The sequence below is a fragment of the Balaenoptera ricei genome, chromosome 1 (genome assembly GCF_028023285.1).
Source record: "Balaenoptera ricei isolate mBalRic1 chromosome 1, mBalRic1.hap2, whole genome shotgun sequence".
NCBI lineage: Eukaryota > Metazoa > Chordata > Mammalia > Artiodactyla > Balaenopteridae > Balaenoptera > Balaenoptera ricei.
The window spans coordinates 55,651,807-55,670,937 of record NC_082639.1 but is presented as its reverse complement, the minus strand read 5'-3'; the positions used below and the strand labels follow the sequence as shown (position 1 = coordinate 55,670,937).

General features: G+C 42.5%; 1 protein-coding gene across 2 annotated transcripts in view; it reads right to left on the bottom strand.

The window, feature by feature from the left end:
* The window catches only part of CACHD1 (cache domain containing 1), a 210,493-nt gene that overhangs the window by 9,148 nt on the left and 182,214 nt on the right, over window positions 1-19,131 (bottom strand). Inside the window, exons 17-27 of one of the 2 annotated variants that reach the window (XM_059924013.1) lie at window positions 14,893-15,015; window positions 13,637-13,736; window positions 13,428-13,544; window positions 11,635-11,795; window positions 11,224-11,310; window positions 10,222-10,338; window positions 8,912-9,063; window positions 7,454-7,615; window positions 6,102-6,179; window positions 5,373-5,474; window positions 2,821-3,246 (exon numbers count right to left, since the gene is read on the bottom strand). In XM_059924013.1, coding sequence (XP_059779996.1) covers window positions 3,197-3,246; window positions 5,373-5,474; window positions 6,102-6,179; window positions 7,454-7,615; window positions 8,912-9,063; window positions 10,222-10,338; window positions 11,224-11,310; window positions 11,635-11,795; window positions 13,428-13,544; window positions 13,637-13,736; window positions 14,893-15,015 — 1,249 coding nt within the window. In that variant the 3' untranslated portion in view covers window positions 2,821-3,196. Of the gene's footprint in view, window positions 1-2,820; window positions 3,247-5,372; window positions 5,475-6,101; window positions 6,180-7,453; window positions 7,616-8,911; window positions 9,064-10,221; window positions 10,339-11,223; window positions 11,311-11,634; window positions 11,796-13,427; window positions 13,545-13,636; window positions 13,737-14,892; window positions 15,016-19,131 lie in introns of those variants that run through there. The other variant, XM_059924016.1, reaches the window with a different exon arrangement.

Genomic DNA, 19,131 nt, shown 5'->3' with positions numbered 1-19,131 from the left:
AGGGTGACTCCAAGATCCTGAGTTTCAGGGAAGGAAACGAATTTTGTTTTTGCACATCTTGATTTTGAGAGTCTGTGAATAACATATGTAGAGATACCCAGCCAGAAAAACAGGCACGTTGGCCATAAATCAGGACAGAAGAAGGAGAGTTCGCTGTTGTGTGTCTATCATTACTGAGTGCCCTCTTGGTGCCAGATGCCAGGCTAGGGGCTCAACAGAAAAAGGGGTAAGGTGAGGCCCCAGCTTCTGAGAAGCCCACAGTTAAGAAGGGGAAACACAGGTGTGAAACCAGAGGCATGACAAAGGAATATCAAAGCTGATGATCTTGGCTTAGGATCCTGGAGGAAGTGACATGTAAGGTGGGCCTCACGGGAGAGAGGGGTTCACTAGGTAAAGAAAGGGGTGGAAGATACTTCAGGCAGGGAGATGAGCATATTCAAAGACCAGAAGACTGAAAGGCTCCATGGATTTGAGGAATGGGGAGAAGCTTCCTGTGTAGGAGAAAGAGCAAGAGATGAGGCTGGACAGGCAGGCTGAGACCAGCCCAGGAAGGCTGGTCAAAGGGCAGGGGGAAGGTAGACGGCAGTAACATAACGCGCGCTTTAAGGTGATCCCTTGTGGCAATGAGGAGGCTGGCCACAAGGAAGGAGGGATCTGAGGCTCAGAGGACAGGGGACTGAGCAGCGGCCCGAGAAGACGGCAAGGCCGTGAAGTGGGACACTAGCCGTGTTTAAGTGCAGCAAGCAGCTGTTCAAGTTCAGGGAAGGGCTGGCTCTGGTGACCAAATGGACTTCCTGGTGAAGATGCCAAGAGGGTTAATATCCTTGAGGTTTCTAGGTTCAGATGCTGGAGGAATAGTGATGCCTTTACCCAAGATTAAGAGATCAGGAGCCAGAACAAGATTCTCAGCTTCAGTAGTGCAAAGTCTAGAACGTAATATAGGCTTTAAAACCTCAGTTACAGATGTTCTACACATAAGAGACTAAAGTACTAGAAAACACATTTTGGCAAAATCTCAGTGTCTGTGTCGATTATTTTTAGCCAACCTTTAGTGCTAGGCTGTCTTCATCTTGCCTCCTGGATGCCTTCCTGACTCTGCTCATTTACAAGCACCCATCAGAACTGACAGCTGATTTTCCCATTCGTGGTGTAAAATTCATAGTGGTCCTTCTGCCTGCCTCACCTTCCCACCTTCCCTTATCTTGCTGTTGTGCTTCATGTTATGTACGAAGGTCTTTTCTGGGAAACCTTCCCAACCAACATCCACCCCACCCAGTCATTCCAACCTACAGGGGTTCTGGTGTCTCTTCTGTGAGTTTAAACGGTATTCTGTGCACATCCCTATCTTAGATTTTACCATATTACAAAAAAATATAGGGCTGTCTTGTCCATTAGCAAACTCTTTCTTAAAGTACGAGGACTTATGCCTTACACAAAGCATGCGCTTAAAAAAAAAAAATCACATAATTTTTTCAGCAATCTGTGGTTCTGTCTGGTGTGACATTTTACCAGTCTCATCTAATAATGAAGACATTCTAGGATTCACTGGGCCCTGCCTGGAGTTCTGACTTAAGAGTCCAGGGGTGCTCTGAACCTGGCTGGTCACAGGCCCAGGTGGGTGGTGACCTTGCAGCCATTCCCAAGGCAACTCGGGGGCAGCCCTAGTTTCTCCTGGTGCTTTCTGATGAGAATCCCAGCAGGGACCCCTCCGAAGGGAACCCCTCTGGGGCAATTCTGTTTTATTTCCTCAGTGGGACACTATTGCTCAACCCCTCTGTAACTTACTCAGGCTTCCTCTTATCTCAGTAATTCATGGAAATCTGGAGGGAGGGAGTAGCATGTTTCAGAGAAGCAGGAGAAAGCCAAACACGTGCTCTCACTTAGCACGTGAACTGAGCGTTTACTCCGCGCCAGGCAATTCTGTGGAGTGCTGGGAACAGTGATGCATAAGACAGACGCGGTCTCTGCCCCACGCAGGAAGCAGCACCATTGAAGACACAGAGGACATTTACAAATACTTCCAAAGAAAGACTCCTTTACTATCCAAAGGTGCACGCAGAGAAATTCCTGCAAAGCCGATTTCAAGGCGAAACAGGCTTCAGGAAGGAGGCCTGGCATCCACAAGGAACAGGAGAGTCAAATTCGGCTTTTGCTCTTCGGCATATCCTGCTAGTGTATTTATCTGACGGTTCTTAAGAAAACCCTCTTGACGGCAAGGGACGTTAGGTTCCTCTGGGGACTCACTCACCCCTCTGTGGTCACAGCGAGTAACTGCAGGAGAATATCTCTGCACTTCTGAAAATGGTTTCGTGGTGCACTATGTAGTCTTTTGACCAGATTTTCAAGGTTCAGCATTTGCGTTTTAAGTCTTTTGGAATTTACTTCGCTAGGGGAAAAATTCCCATTTACAAAGAAAAAAGTGTTGCTTAACGTACATCTGTAATGTTTCTAATGAGATGGTAACTAAAACACAGATTCACAAGGAACAAATACATACTGGTGATTTTTGACTTAAAACTAAGCCAACTGATGATTAGTTAGAATATGATATTTTCAAGAGAAACAACGGGCAACGCAGAGTGTAACAGTTAATAGTCAAGTGCTGGAAAACAATCATTCTACATGGTGTTAGAATGTTGATAAAAATGATTCTGCTTTTCAGAAGCCATTCTTGTTTTGAGTAGTTTTTTTTAAGATACAAAAATTAAAAATTAGGTCCCTTTAAAATACAAAACTCTGTTGGCCACATGAAATATTTCTAGTTAAAAATGCAGCCTGGAGTCTCCAAGTTTAGCTTGGTAACATTTAGTTTTAATTCTGGGAGTATCACCATTCTGAACCATACCATGAAAGTCTGGTCTGTTCAATACTTATATATTTATATATTTTATTCTTTTGAGGTTTCCTTTTGTGCATGTCCCCCCTCCCCCCAGAGTCTTACATGATTTACTTGCAGATAAAAGTGAACTCTCTTCCCATCTTCTCCTTTGTTCCACTTCTTTAAGGAAGCTGTCATATTCAGCCTTTTATCAGTCTTGTGAATACATGCATGCATTTACAGTTTCCTGCTGGATTATCAATTCCTTGAGGGCAGAGTGGGTATGAAGGTGAGGTCAGCTCTGAGCTCATGCCTGCCATGTGTTATCTTACTTCATCCTCACGACAACCTTACCAGGGAGGAATTTCTAATCCTGTTTTAATTATTAGGAAACTGAGGTCCACGTAGCTTCACTAAGGTCTCACTACCTGGAAAGAAGGGGAGAGGTGGGATTCCAAGTGAATTCTGCTTGACCTGTCTTATAAGCTCTTCTATACCACGCTGCCTGGCAGAAATAAGGCCCATCCCGCCCCCTTCCCCAACTCCTTCCTCTCTGCCAAGCAAACAGCAGATGCCCGCCTGATACCTTCACCAAATAAGAGAACACACGCTTGAGCAAGTCATGTGCCACAGAAGAACTAGATCAGATTTCCGTGTTTAATGTGTACCCATGGCTTATCCTCTAGGTACCACAGGGACATTAGCTTGATGCCATCACTTTTAGTGACCCACCATACAGGTTCAGGGATATGACAACACTCAGTTAAATGCTGTTGACTTTGTGGTGCATTTGGAATTACGTGGAATGTCAGTGTCTTCCACTTCTTCTGGTGTTGCATTCTGTCTGCATGAAAAACTTTGGGGATAACAGGGATCCAATTATTGTGAAAAATGAAAGAAAGCAAGCCCTTAGCTAGATTCCTTGGCTTTTGGATGCTGACACTGCACTATTCCTTTTATCTCAGCTGTTGCTTCATATGCCATTTTTACTAAGATGATGGGAGGGCTAATGGAACATTAGAAACATCACTCAGAATTCCAATTTTGTAATGAAGCAGTTTCTACCAGGGGAAAGAGAAGGGGGGGGAGAGGGAGGGGGAGAGAGGGAGAGAGAGAGAGAGAGAGAAAGAACTCAGTATTTCTGCTGAATAAGAAATTATTTCTGTTGAACTTTAGTAGCCTCAAACCTGTTTTATTATTCAAAGGAGAAGAGACACAGAACTGCCTGGCAGAATGAATTTATGCAGGTTCAAAGGTTTTTCTGGAAAAAAGGCAGAAAGTCAAAGAAACTGAGAAATTTAAGTTCTGCTTTTACTCTCCATAGAAACCAGAAGTTTCTATTTAGTTGGTGGGAACAATGTCATTCAGAGCCCAAATTAAGAGTCCCCAATTTAAAAATCAGACCTTTGGCTTCTCCTGTTTTCCAAAGGGAGTTTGAATACCTGGCTGTCGTGTAAAAGGCGACATTGGTTGCTTTGACGAATATCTACTCCTGCATTTTTTAGCACAGGTGTGGAAGCACACTGCTTGAAGACATTTTTTTTTTTCAGGGTAGATGTGGAGAAAGCAGAATAAAAAAAACATAAATGCATTATTTATGCATTAAAAAAAGACCTGATTCTGGGAAGAAAAGAAAGATTTCTGGAAAATTAAACAGCTATGTGAAAAACAAAAAGATCTGACAATTACAGGAAAGGATGTACACTTCTGTTATATTTTTGTGCAACAGTGGCAGGGATGTCTAGACAGTAGGACACATCTGCTGTTCTCTGTGACAATAAGCCATACGGGCACTGGGAAGGTGAGAAGGTACGTGGTGGCCATGCTGTTGGTACAGCCGTGGACTTGATAATTGGTAGCTCACTCAGCACCCAGTGTCTCTTCACAACTCAGCCCCGACTCTTCCTGAGCATCTTACAGGCACTTTAGGCACCTCCATGACTTTGTACACACCAGTCCCTTTGCCTCTAATATCCTTTGTCCCTCGCTTTTCTTTAATCATCCTTCAAGGCCCAGCGTAAGTGTTGTCTTTTTGGTGAAGGCTTCCCTGGGGCTCCAGGCCAGGCAGGAGGTCAGGGCAGGGGACGCCAGATGACCTCATGGATTCTTGCCAGGCCCTGAGAGTATGTGGCCAAGAGAGCACTTGTTGATGCTGGTGTTTGCCAACCAACATCACTGGGCAGCAGGACCTATGAGTAAGCTGATTCACTGAGAACCAAGTGGGGCACCACTGGTTCTCAGTGAATGGGTAAGCAGGTACCATTGCGATGATCTGAACCCTTATTCATGGAGAAAACCCAGGAGGCAATCTGTGTGCCCAGAGGTCATCTCACGTATGCTTGGGAGTGCGGAGCCATAAGCCAAACTCTCCTGGGGCTCTTATAAAAGTTTCATGTTGGAATGTATCTTTTTGGAAAACTATGTCAAAATAATCTACCTGAGCATGGAACAGGAAAGAGAGGGAAGGGTTACTTATGCATAAATAACTTGTGAGCACTGGCCCACAAGTGCACCAGGGTCCTCAGGGCCTCAAGCGCAGGAAGCCAGACCTTACCATGATCGCTTTCTGTTCCCGAGCGACCCCAGTAGCGACGCCTCCTTTCTGGACTGTGTGCGTGCCGTTCGATGACCGCGGCTATAAATCGAGTATTGCTGACTGTGGAAGGCAAGGATGGTTAGTCACTCTTAGGCCAGTATTTTTATTGTATCAAGCGCATTTGCGCTAAGTAGGCTCTTTCACATGATGGGGGGAGTTATTCCTTGCAGAGCTAGAATGAGTAATTTTTTTAACAGTTCTGACGATTAGGGGAGTTGGTTTTAGGACGGGGGCAGCAAGACAATGACAAATCTCCAACATGCATCAAGGAGATATACTCGGTATAGTTGAAGGCCAAAGTATCTCAACACACATGGAGCTCTCTTTTGATAGAGAAATGTTCTTTTCTTTCCCCCTGAGTTGTATACATTAGTTAAGGGATTTAAAAGAAATGCATACCTGATGACTCCCTTTCTAAAATGCTATACTGGAAAGTAATGAGGAGGAGAAAGAGAGGGAAGAGTAAGGCGTTTTAGGCCAAAGTACTTAATGCAACAAAGAACACCCTGAAATCTTTTGAGATGTACTAGAACAAAGCAAATACCTATGCTTATTCCTAATGAAAATGGGGGAAAAAAAAGAACCCCATCACGCCAAAGCATCTTAAACTTTAATACGAGAAAGCACATTTATTCTGGATTAGCCTCCTGCTGCCACGTTCTGCGTGGAAGCAGCCTGGATACTCACTGATGCCTCTGTCTTCATGGCCGTCATCATCCCTTTCATCTCTGTCATTCTCCAGGTTGGACATACGCACTGACATTTCTACCCGTCATTCAAAAGAGAGAAACATGACTATTTAATCAAACAAAATCACCCACTTTAATGCCCTGCAGAGTGCTCATTTGATGACTGGATGACAGCATTCCATCAATGAACTGATGCCCCATCTCATTTTTTTTTTTTTTTTTTTTTTTTTTAAGGAGGAGGGAGCAGGAATCAGAAGAGAGAACAAGAGATGAATAATCCAGAGAGGCACCTGAGATTGATTTCTGGAGACAGAGGAGAAAAGATGTTGATTGAGGCTAACAGGTCTTTAATCCTCTCCTCAAGTACCTGAAACGGAAGGAAGGGGTCTAAAACCACGGCTGACTGTGCTGATAAAATGGTGCTACAGATTCCTATAAAAGGCCAGGCCTAAGGTAACACTGGATGGCCGTCATCCTCAGTCAAACCAAACCTTATCAAGAGGAAAGAGCTTTGCGGTCAGCTCAGTTACTAAATCAGACAACACAATCCCATGATCCCCCGACAGGACTGCGACCACAGTGAAATATTCCAATATCAACTAATCATGACTGCTGCCAGGCTCCTGACCAAGTCCAGGAAAAATGATGAGTGAGCCTTATCTCCACAAAGGTCAGGGTAACACATCCCAAGGGGTTTTTAGGGAGGATGGGGATGGTTGTTAAATGGTTTTTGTTCCTTGCAAACGAGCACAGATACCACATTTAACTCTTGATATGGAAGCCACAACTACCAATTAATCATTTTGTATCTGACTTCAAGTCCTTATCCAGGTTGGACAGTCCTTATCCTGTTTTAAGAGATGTGATCATTCCTTTGAATGTGTGTTCATTCACACAATATAATAATAGCTGCAATAGAACAGATTCATGTTCTTGCCAGTAGTGACCTGAGGTATCTTTGGTCTGCCCGTCTTTTCGGAACAGCAAAGGCAGCATATCTGAGCTTAGCGAAGAACAAAATTTCCCACTCAGCTTCCCAGCTCCCCTGACTGGCTTATTCCAGAGGCAAGCTATGGCGGCCTCACGCTTGTGTAAGGAGAGAGATAATCTAGGGATTTTCTGGGGAATCAAATGGGGCTTGCAGGATTTAGGCCCTAAAGAATGAGCTGTGAACGAAAGGAGGGAAGCAGGCTTTGGGGACCTCCAAATCTACTCCACAGTAGCAGGAAATGTAGCACTGGTCTTACAGTCGCTTAAAGGCTTACAACTGGTTACTGTCGTTCTCGCCTTGGAACAGCCCTGGGAGCCTGCTGCCTCCTGGGGGAGCTTTGGGATTCCTTTCGAGCTCACCTTGGGCAGCAAGAGGAGACATATGCTGATGACTCCGGCGATGAATCTGATGACGGTATGCGTACACAGCCAGGACCAAGACCATGATACAGCCCATGATGCCTCCAGCCACTGGACCCACAGGGGCACTTTTAATCATGTTCAACGTGACAACCTCATCACCTTCATTAAAATAAACAAACAGATGTCCTTCATAAAGATTTCCCAAGTGTAGCAGGAGATGGGGACGGGGGTGAGATGGGAAGGAATGCAGTGGGAAGGGGTTTAGTGAAGGTATGTAAGAACGGCTGCTTTAAGCTTCGAATCCCTTAAAGAAGACCCACCGGGATGTGGGAACAGGGCTTCCTTTAATTTCTGGTTCTCGGATGAAATGTTGCTTGCTTGCAGAGCACACAATTGGCAAGGACTTGTGAAATAAGCGAGTGGTTGAGGATCCCTTAAACATGCAGTGCCCAGTCTAAGGGCCCAGCCCTGGGCTGTGTGCTACTCTTAGTACAGAGGTGAGGCAGGGCAACGCGGGTCTCTTAGCACATATTGACTCTACATGGTGTCATTTATTTCAGTGGCTCAGTCACATGACCTCCCAAAAGGATCAAATTTCAAAGCTTATTGGGTTCCCTTGAAGACACTATCTGCACTTTTCAGACAGGAAACTGCAGGTGGGCACATAAAGGGACTTCTTGGAGCAAGGTCACTTCAACCGTGTCCTAACCTGGTCCGGTAGTCATACGTGAGCTCAGAACCCTTCCTCACCTAGGAAAAGCTTTTCTTCCACAGACAGGCTAATGTGGGGAGATGTCAAAAAAGGCATTAGCTAAAGGCTTAAATATCTTTTCACTTGCCAACTAAGCTTGAGGACCCTGAGGTAATTCCGGAAAGACGCTGAGAAGGTCTCAGGGTGGGTATGCAGGTAGTATTTTTGGGGTCTTGGGGCCTAACCCCAGTGGGGTCCCTCCCAGCAATGTCCCTGTCCCCCACCCCAAGCTGCCCCACTGCACTGGACAGCTCTGGCTTTTGCCGACCTCAAGGACCTAAATACTACCTTGTAGCCATAAGATTTCTGCCTTCAAAAGTTGTGAGGGAAGGTAGCGGCAGGAGAGCGATATGCACGGGTCACTCTGCCCATCACCGGCCCTGTGCTTCTGACAGCTGGGATTCACATTCACACAACCCCACAGTTCAGCTGCTCAGAAATCAGGCCTGATATTTCTCAGAACAAGCTTTATGGGAATGAATTCCAGGCTTGCAAAATTTGGCAGGAAAGATGGCTGCTTACTCTGCACAGTATAGCTAGCCAGCTTTGGAAGTAATTATTTGCCTTGGTTTTGCAACTAAAAACTACTGGCAAAGAAATCAGGCAAGTAGGGTAGAGAATTATTTTAAGATCTTTGTCCTAGTATAGAGGCAAGAAAATGTGTTTTCAAGAATCAAATTATTCTGGGTTCCCCAAAAACATACCTATTGCTCCCATGTCATCAACATAGGGACTTTTGGCTCCAACAATCCCCCCGAAGCATTCTTTCTGGGGCGCACAGTAGGATTTGTCCAGGTGGGTCTTGCCATCGCTGTCTACCATGCACCATTCACAATCCAGCACACCAAAGCAGTCCCTGCCAGAAAGACAACGCTGAATGTTCCAGAAAGCGGTGTCATGCAGGGGAGAGCACGTGGACTTGGGCATCAGATAGCTCTCAGGGGTTCCATGACTCACTAGTGCTATAACTCCTTGAGCCTGAGTTTCCTTTCCTTAGAAAAGGAGAACAGCCATAGCCTGCCACGGGAAAGCTGTCTAATGTCCCTTAACAACTTGGAGATGAGAGAACCGCTCTCTGTGAATCAAACCATGAAGTCCACACATCATGGATTAGTGCAGGGTCACTCAAAATCATCTTAAAAGACCACATGGCCCCAAGGTTTGTTAGACTTTGGCCTAACACACCCCAGGTATACGGTCATTAAAAAAAAAAAAGAAAAAAGGAAGGAAGGAAAAATTGATCAAACAAGTTGGGGAAACAGTGGATAAGTTAAACAGATTTCTTTGCTGCCAATTTCTTAGAACTTTTAACATGTTGAGTGCATTATGACACTCTAAGAAAATATACACAGTGTTTCTCAAGCTTAATAGGCTTTGGGTTACTGCATAACACACCGAATTAATCTATCTGATGCCCTACCATTCCTTTGCTAAAATACATACCGAAAGTAAAACTGGCTGCCCCTTTTACCCACTAATTTTGTTGAATCAAATGGCAGCTTGCAGCTGTTTAGTCCCAAACACCCTAGGGAGGAGGGCGAGGGAGCAGGGAGCATGTGGTTTTTAGTTCTCAACACTACTGTAAAGCATATCTGCTTTCTAAGAAAGAATTGATGAGCTTCAATGTATCACACATAGAGCTGGGTTCTGTTTCTAGAACCCATGAGTTCCTGCCCCCTTGCCCTTGCTTCTTCATGCCATTTCCTCTCTCACTCCTCTTATTCCTCTTATAAAAGAATAACTTTCCCATCCACAGATGAGGCTACTAAGATATGGTACATGTGCCAAATAGCTGTAACAAGTGGAAACCAAATAACATTAAACCTGGTAGATAAAAGGCTTATCAAAATCAGTCCTGGATCCAAAAAACTGGTACATCTTTTTCAAACATCAAGAATGGGGATGATACATATCATCTGGAAAAGCTCAGCGAGGCTGCTGGTCCCTATTCTTTACTAGGTTCTGCTCCTGCAGCTATGATGCTGACGTGAAATCAGCGCCGGGCACTGCTTACCCACTCTCCATCCTCTGACTGCACCTGCTGTTGACACACTGGTGAAGAGCATCCTGCAGGCCAGGGTCAATAGCCGTGTATGTCACTGGCTCCTGGTGTACTTCACAGCTTGGGTTTCTACGTAGGAGCAAGTCTGAAGGTTAGGACCAATACCATCCATATTCCAAACTCATCATGCCCTTGGCCCCTGACAGTGTCAAACAGATCTGGGTTTGAATCCTGGCTTTGCCACTTAGCTATATGAAACCTTGGGCCAATCTGGCCTGAAAATCTGTCACTGAGATAAATAATGCTATATTATGTGTGAGCATCTGTGTGTGTGAAATGTTCCTACGTGTTTATCAAAGGGTTAATTTGAAAACTAAGTGACAGGGCCTCCTTGGTGGCGCAGTGGTTAAGAATCTGCCTGCCAATGCAGGGGACACGGGTTCGAGCCCTGATCCAGGAAGATCCCACATGCTGCGGAGCAACTAAGCCCATGTGCCACAACTACTGAGCCTGCGCTCTAGAGCCCTTGAGCCACAACTGCTGAAGCCTGGGCGCCTAGAGCCTGTGCTCTGCAACAAGAGAAGCCACCTCAATGAGAAACCCACACACCGAAATGAAGAGTAGCCCCCGCTCACCACAACTAGAGAAAAGCCCACACGCAGCAACGAAGACCCAACACAGCCAAAAATAAATAAAGTAAAAAAAAAAAAAAAAAAAGAAAGAAAACTAAGTGACTTACTGGGCATACAGTATCTGACACATGTTAGGCACTTAGTTAATGCTTGTAACAGTCTCATATTTTTTGTAAGTAGCACATATGCTCAAAAATTTTTTAGCATTTATATTCAACCCTGAAAGTGGACTTCACTTTAAGACACTATGGAGTTTGAAAACTGGCTCACTGAACAGCTCCATCATTAGAATGAATCACCTTCTTATACTTCCAACTCGAAACAAATCTATACACAAGACGCCCATTATAAATATGCACATACACACACATTTTAAATTTACCTGTTCTCTGCATTGGTGAGGTTGCCAGTGCACTCATTGACCTCTAGAGGGCACTCACAAGGACATTCACATTCATTTTGTTCCATTCTGAAAAGGAAAAAGAAAGTTACTATGCAGAGGGTTGATGAACTATATATTGTACATGCACTGAGGGAAATGAAATAAAGACACCATGAGCTAGTAAAAAGGGACAGTAAAAGTTATCACTAAAGGTTTAAATACACAGTTGACCTCAATCCATTGTTCCTTGGACAAGGATGTTACGAACAACACAGCTCTAAATGCTTTTGTAACCAGGACTTTCCTTTCCTCTAGGACACACCTGAACACTTCATGTTTATTTTGCAGTTGGCATCAGTTAAAATATTCAGTAGTGTGGTAAACAGAGAACATGACCCGTCCCATTTTTACCGGTGACAGTTGAGACAGAGCCGGTCCACCATGCTACAAGCACAGAAGGCAAGAGAGTCACACGTTTCGTTGACAATGCCGACAAATGCATTGGTTCCCGGGATCCTCGCCAGTCTGTATTTAGAACAGTGACTGCCATGCACAAGGTTCGTCAAATCCCCCTACAGACAACAGAGTTGTCAGAAGTGACAGACAACAATGCAAAGATTCAGTTCTACCATCCTGAAAACAACCCTTCAACCAACTGCTGAAAATAGTTCAATCCAACTAAAGCAAGCATCCTTTTCTTCGTTCTATAACAAGAAAATGTGATAGCTGGCTTCGTGAAAGGTCTACAATATTTGAAAGCCAAAGATTCTAAAGCAGCATTGTAAAGTTGAGTATGGTCATTTTTTCTGCACGTGTCATATGTAGTAGGCCAATTATTTAAGCCCATGTTTGTTTCCATGCCAGTTATCCCTATGTGTGCGTGGTGAGGATAAGCCTAACCCTGAGAATCACGGCACTGAATGTTTTCTTAGAGGTCTAGACGAATCCTTTACTGCCTGGAAGATGCCCACCTTTACAATATAAGCAATTACATAGGCTTATCAGCCTGTTAGCTCCAATAACCAGGAATGTTCCAATTCCATTTTGGAATAACTTGGGCCATTAAGAATTTATTATAATTCATATTCCACTAAAATTTGCATGTCTGAAAAATTTCTACTGGAATATCCTAGCTTCTCTGCTGAAGACTCAGGAAATCATTGTACAAATGACAGAAGATACACAGAGTAAGGCAGACTTTCATATGACAACCTTACCTGACAGCCTCCCTCTGATTACACTCCTGTTTGTCCATGTCTCCTTTACAGAAAGTGCTCATCAGAACGGGTATGGGGGTTGAACAGAGCAATAATGACTTCCCTTGCTTTGAACACATTATCCTATTAATATATTCATTCTTAAAACTCTTCTAGTACCCTACACAATTGTTTTTGCACTTTTTCTGAGACTAAGTTCAGGATTTTCATTTAACCTCTTTTGTTTTTGACTTCAAGCTAATTTTATTTATTTAAAAAATTTTTTATTAGAGTACAGTTGATTTACAATGTTGTGTTAGTTTCAGGTGTGCTAACTCAATACATCTTTATGATTATCTTTTTAATAATACATGTAATGATTTGTGAATACATTTACTTCTTGTGAATAACTTTTTGAATGTTGGTTCTGTCATGACCCATTCTCTCTCAGCTAGGATTATTTACAAATTAATAAGTATATCCTTAAGATCTCTAACCATATCCAGGTAAATCTGTAGCATCTCAAATCACAAGAGAGTATTCTAAGCTTTAAAAAAAGGAATTATTTTTGGATGATCTACATAAGAACTCTCATCTAACAGGGTGGATGACCAAGAACTAACCTAATTTGGCTTTAAGAATTTAGGGAGACTGAGTAATCTCTAGAAGACAGGAAGAGAGGACCACATGGTGCCACATATATTTATACAAGAGTGTGGGAACAGACTTCAGCAGACATTTCAAAGGGCTTAGATTGGGTAAGTCTTTAAACAAACAAAACCAAAGCAAAATACCAACTGTGAAATCTTAAAACACTCACTTCTCCATTCAGGGCTTTATATCCCACAACCATCAGACTGGGGAGTTGGACTAAGGTCTGTCATGTCCTATCACTCTAATTCCCAGGCAATGAAACAGCCGGTAATAGCTAACATTCAGACATAAACCATGACTCCATTGCAATTCCACAGCCGGATGGGAGAAGAAAGCGTTGAGGAATCAACTTACCACGAGGCTCGTGTTGAATTTATAAAACCTCTGGACCGTTCTGTCACTGAAGCTGTTGCACAGGTTCTTCTTTACAAAGTTGGGGTGGTTCAGGATGTCATTTGCTACCAGGGGCTCCTACCGAGGCCGAGCAGAACACAAGACAGAAGCCATGTGGTTAGCGAGCCGCAGCCCGTTGGAGAACTGGGCTCTAGCTTCGCGACAGATACCTTGTGGGTGATGTGCTGCTGTTCCACGGGTGCATGTCCTTTGGGGTCAATGAGGGTTGGATGCGCCACCAGATAACCCCTGTCCTCCATTATGAAGCACCTGTGCCAAGACAATGACATCCCTCATTCACAGAAGCTGCTCTTCTATGCTTCTGGAGAGCATCTATCTTGCTAGCCCTGACACAAATTGCATTTATCAGGTTCTCAATAAATATTCATGGACGAAATGAAGGAAGGCTGGCAGTCAGGTGACAGACACATTAATTCTCGAGGCGCTGGACTACCTAGCATACAGTTTAAGGCGAGAGTTATACCTGACTCTGAGGTCACCTACATACTTCGTACAGAATGTGACCACCCAGACTAAGTAAGATGGGCTCAAAGATCTTTTGCAAGAATGTATAAAGTGGGACATTTTTTTCTTTTTTCTGGGGAGGGAGATTCCGAAAGAAGCAGTCTTGGGTACTTACAGGCACAAATATTAGGTAAACCATACAATTTCCTCTTTCAATGACAAACATACCTAAAATACAACGTTCAGAGGACATGCAAAAATATATTTGATGGAAACACTAAATAAGTGAAGCTAGAACCGCTTTAATCAAGACTATATTCTGCTCTATTTTACTTTCCATTCGTCATAACAGTTTGCTGTGAATCCTGCATTCCCCCATTAAGGGCCAATGTGAAACTTAGCAGTGATATGAAGCATGGGCCATGAGTTGGAAATAAGAAAGCTATTTTAAAAAGTGGCCTGTATTAAATCAAGGGAATGCCCTTGCTTTGATCAGACGTGCTCTTTTGAAATTCAGGTGGCAAAGACTTTTGGTTCCATGAGCCTCTTTCTGGGGAAATGTACAAAGGAACAGTCTAAGCATCTGAAAATCTCACAAAGACTTTGGTTTAATAACTAAGTTCACATCAAAAGTACTACCCAAGAGTACCCTCTGGTCTTTCTAGCACCCAAGATATGGGAAACCTCTAATTACTGACTCCTAGAGAAACAAGAGCTTTTGGAGAATTCTGTGCCACAATTACTCTTCTTGTTAGAAGCCAAATCTGTCCATCTAAGTCATAAACAGCATGCATCTTAGAAAGACAAAAGAACAAAAACCTCCTTAATAGAACGCCCAGGCAATGGACTCAATTTCTGACGCTGACTATGACAATGTGCTCGGCATTCAACTGGAGATACCTGACATCTTTTCCTTTGTATTTTGCAGCTAGATAGGATATGGGGTCCCTGAAGGGCTCACCTTATTTTGTTGCCACCATCTTGGTTACAAACTGGTAATAAGTCCATCAGAACCTTGTAGAAGTATCGAAGCGTGAAGTCAATGCCCATCACAGCCACAGTATGCCCGGAAGACAGCTGTGGACTTCATGTGAAAATGATCAGTGAGAATAAGAGGTGTGTCTTATTTAAAGGCAAAAGCTATGTTCACTCATAAGGACATCATATGGTATCAGAAACACATGCCTCCTGTTCTCCGCACTTTCCACCCTTGGAGAAACAATTAACTAAATGACTAACTTAGCATAACATGGAGATTTGACAAGAGAAAAATTTAAGATTAAAGGTAAGACTTCCCAAATAAGACTAGCCCAAAACATGGGCAGCTGTGGAATATGGCTAGTCCTAACCACAGATGTTCAGACAATGGTGGGATTATTCTCTGTCAAGAATATGGGGGTGGTGGGGGGATAGGCATCAATCAGCTGGGAGGTTTAATGTGTGGCTGTTAGGTTCCTTCCAACAAGGAACCTTTATTTTTCCTTCAATTTTTTTAATTGAGGTATAGTTGATTTACAGTGTTGTTCATTTCTGCTGTACAGCAAAGTGATTCAGTTATACATATTTATACATACTTTCCTTAATATTCTGTTCCATTATGGTTTATCATAGGATACTGAATATAGTTCTCTGTGCTATACAGTAAGACCCTGTTGTTTATCCATCCTATATATAAAAGCTTACATCTGCTGACCCCAACCTCCCACTCCATCCCTCCCCCAAACCCCTCCCCCTTGGCAACCACCAGTCTCTAACAAGGAAACTTTTAGACAAGGAGCCTGAGTGATGTCCTTAGCTATTTCCTTCATTTTATAGATCATGATAAATCTATAGTTATTAATCTATACATCTCATTTTATAGAGTTCTCAAAGGTTAATTAGTTTTAGGTCATGCAAAACTTAGTGAAAAACAACGTTTTGTTTTCTTTCTATAACACTAAAGTTGGCTGTACTCAAAACCCAGCTCACATTCTAGAATGAGACTCTCCTGGTTCATAGGCCAGTTCTGTCTCCATTCTAAAATGCTACTCTCAAAAATAGAAGCACCAAGGAAGAGAAAGTGGGGCAGTACAACATGATGCTTGCTAGCCTTTTAGCTCTGGAATCAATCAGATCTGGGGTCAAAACTTGGCCTTGTTGATTTCTATCTATGTGGCTCCTGGGATGCTACTTACCCTATCTAAGCCTCAGTTTTCTTATCTGAAAATGGGGTTAATAATAGCTCAGAAGAAACTTCCCAAAGTAAAGTCCTCTTTGGGAAAATCAAAACTTGGGAGTGAAATTAGCTTTGCAACTCACCACCCCCATCAAAAAAAAAAAAACAAAAAAAACCCCCAAAACCAGGAAAAAAACCCCAAAAAACAACAAGAAAAAGGGACCATGACCCATAATGAAATTTCTATCAGAGCTTTGCTGTCAAAGCTGTTTTTGGCATGAGATGGGGGAAGACCATGTTGTGGGATTGTCTCTGAGAGGCTATTGCCTCAATAAGAGCCCCTATTATTACTTAAGTAACTTAAATTCCACCATGGAAGAAATCCAAGACTCAGTTACCTTACGGGATTTGTCCATTGTAGAAAAGAATATTTTGCTGAAGTATTAGTCAGAAGAAGTCTAAACTTCTCTTGCTTGTTCAGGAAAGAGTGATGAGTCTAAACAATAGCCATCATTATGATAATAGTAATGGCTTCCATTTACTGAATGTTCACAATTTATAGGCATTCTGGTAGGCATCTGACTATATCACATCAGTGATTTCTCACAGAAACCTTATGAGGCATTACTTCCATAAAACTGAAGCTTGGGGAGATTAAGTATTTGGCTAAAGTCACACAGTGAATAGTAGAAGCAGGGATTTAAACTCAGTGCCTTCAACTCCAAAGCATATATTCCTAACCAATAGGGTTTCTGCCTCCTTAAATCTGCATGGTACTCAAGAGTTTCCAAGCAATTTTAAACCATCTACTTAATTTCCTGTGAAGACATCAGAAAGGAATTACAGTTCCTATTTTATAAATGAAAAATTAGGTTTAGAATGGTTAAAAGACTTAAAGAAGATTGATCACCTTTTATTTATGGTTTAGAGACTAAATCTGGTTCTTTCTACAATACTATAGCTGCCTCAGTGAAATCAGGTTTTGTGGGACAAGTTGATTTTGTTTCTAAAATTCCCCTGTATGACTGCCATCTGCCCCTGTTGATGGTAAACGTGGTGAAGTAAAAGCATATATTATATATTGCCCATGGAAGTCTAGCATTCATATTTTCACCTGCATTTAAACAATGTACATGGTTACCATAGCAACCCATAAAGAATACCATAGAAAAATCAAACTAAGCCTACATTTCTCAGCACAATGGTCCATGCTGTTTGCAGCGCTTTGGTGAGATTTTCACTGCCAAAGATTTGTCTAACCAGTCCCTTAATCATTGACTGTACTTCATCATCACTACCACATTATCATCCTCCAAAGAATGCATACCTAGATTCTCAGGCCACTAATAATGCTGCTGAAAGAAACTGTTTAACTGATAAGTGAGCACTGAAAAAACCTGTCCTCAAGCTCTCAGCCCAACCGCTTCTGAAAACCAAGGGAGAATTAGAGTGCTTCACAACCAGTTGAACGTTAGCTTAAGTTCCCTCTTCTGACCCATTAAAATGCAAGAAATTTAAAGCATGAATAGCATGATAATAAAAATAACTACCATTTATTGGGGATTTGACATTGGCAAGTATAGTGCTAAGCATTTTACATGCATTATCTCTAATTTTCATTATGTTAGTTCAATTTGGGCATCGTTACCTCTGTTTTCCATATGAGGCTCAGAGAGTCATGGAACATAATAATAATAAAAGTATTTAACATTTATTGAGCCCTGACCATGGGCCACACACTGTTCTAGGAGCCTCATGTATATTATTTACAGTAATCTTTAAATAATCATTTGAGATAGGCCCTAATATCCCTCTTTCACAGGTGAGGAAACCAAGACAGAAAGGAACTTGTTAATAGTCATACAGACAGTAAATGACAAATCCGCTTTTTCAGAGTGGAATCACATCTTAGGAGGAGGGCAGGTTCTCAAGTTGGCACATGAGACCAAAATCACTGATAATCATTTGGGAAAAGTACCTCAGCAGAGCCCACCTATGAATATACCCATTAAAGCTATAGTCGCTTTGGTTGAAACCCAGAAGCGGTAGTTGACTTGCATTCTAAACTATGGTGAATGAAATAGATGGCTTTAAATAATAAAAACATGCTCAGCTAAGGAAAATGTTCAAATGATCAAGTCCATGGGACTGCATATTGATCAAGGCAACAGCAGATACTTATTCCTGAAATATACTCTCATTGAGTGACTGAGGGACAGGATTTAAATGGCCATTTAACTCTTGTTAAACTCAAATAGCTAAACTTGTGTGGGCTAAATACACTATAAACAGTAACCAAATAAGGGAATTGAACCCAGGTTTTTTCTAAGTTGAAAGCCCATCATATTTCCATCATGTGTCATTTGGGCTGACACCATAAATATTTATAAATAAACGAAATGAAAATTCTTCCACCCATCCAAATTCTAATAAAAACATATATACGAGCATAAAAATCTGCACCTCTCTGTGACCTCCTCCCCCCACCCAACAAAAAGAACACTGTGTAGAAGGAAAAGCTAATGGCTCTTGATAATGAGTGGCAGATGGGAGAAGCCGGGTGGAATGTCAAAGCCTAAGTAAGACACACACAGGTAGGTAGGCATTCTCTCCCTGCTCCCCCAGCAACATCTTTAAGAGCCCAATTTCGGCCCATGTCCTTGTCATCAAAGACCAAGGTGACTGCTGTCCCCTCAAAGAAACCACGTTTGTTTACTTTTTCTCAATTGATTAGAATATATGGGAGAAATGACAAGTTTTGCTATTCAGACAATAGTAGGTGTATGCCTTACAGACGGCCTGTTAATGAAAACATTGAAAAGATCTGTTCTAAAAGAATGTTTACTTGTTTATATGTGATGGAGCCAAACAGATACCATGTCCTGAAAAGAAATCAATATTTGGCTGGCAGCAGGGCCCTGCCTGCCATGAAGACACAGGTCATGATATTGAAATTCCACACAGCACTGCTTCCCAATTCTTGATTCCAACGTACTAGAGTTAGAAGAATTCTACTGAATGTCAGCCATTTGATATATAATGAGC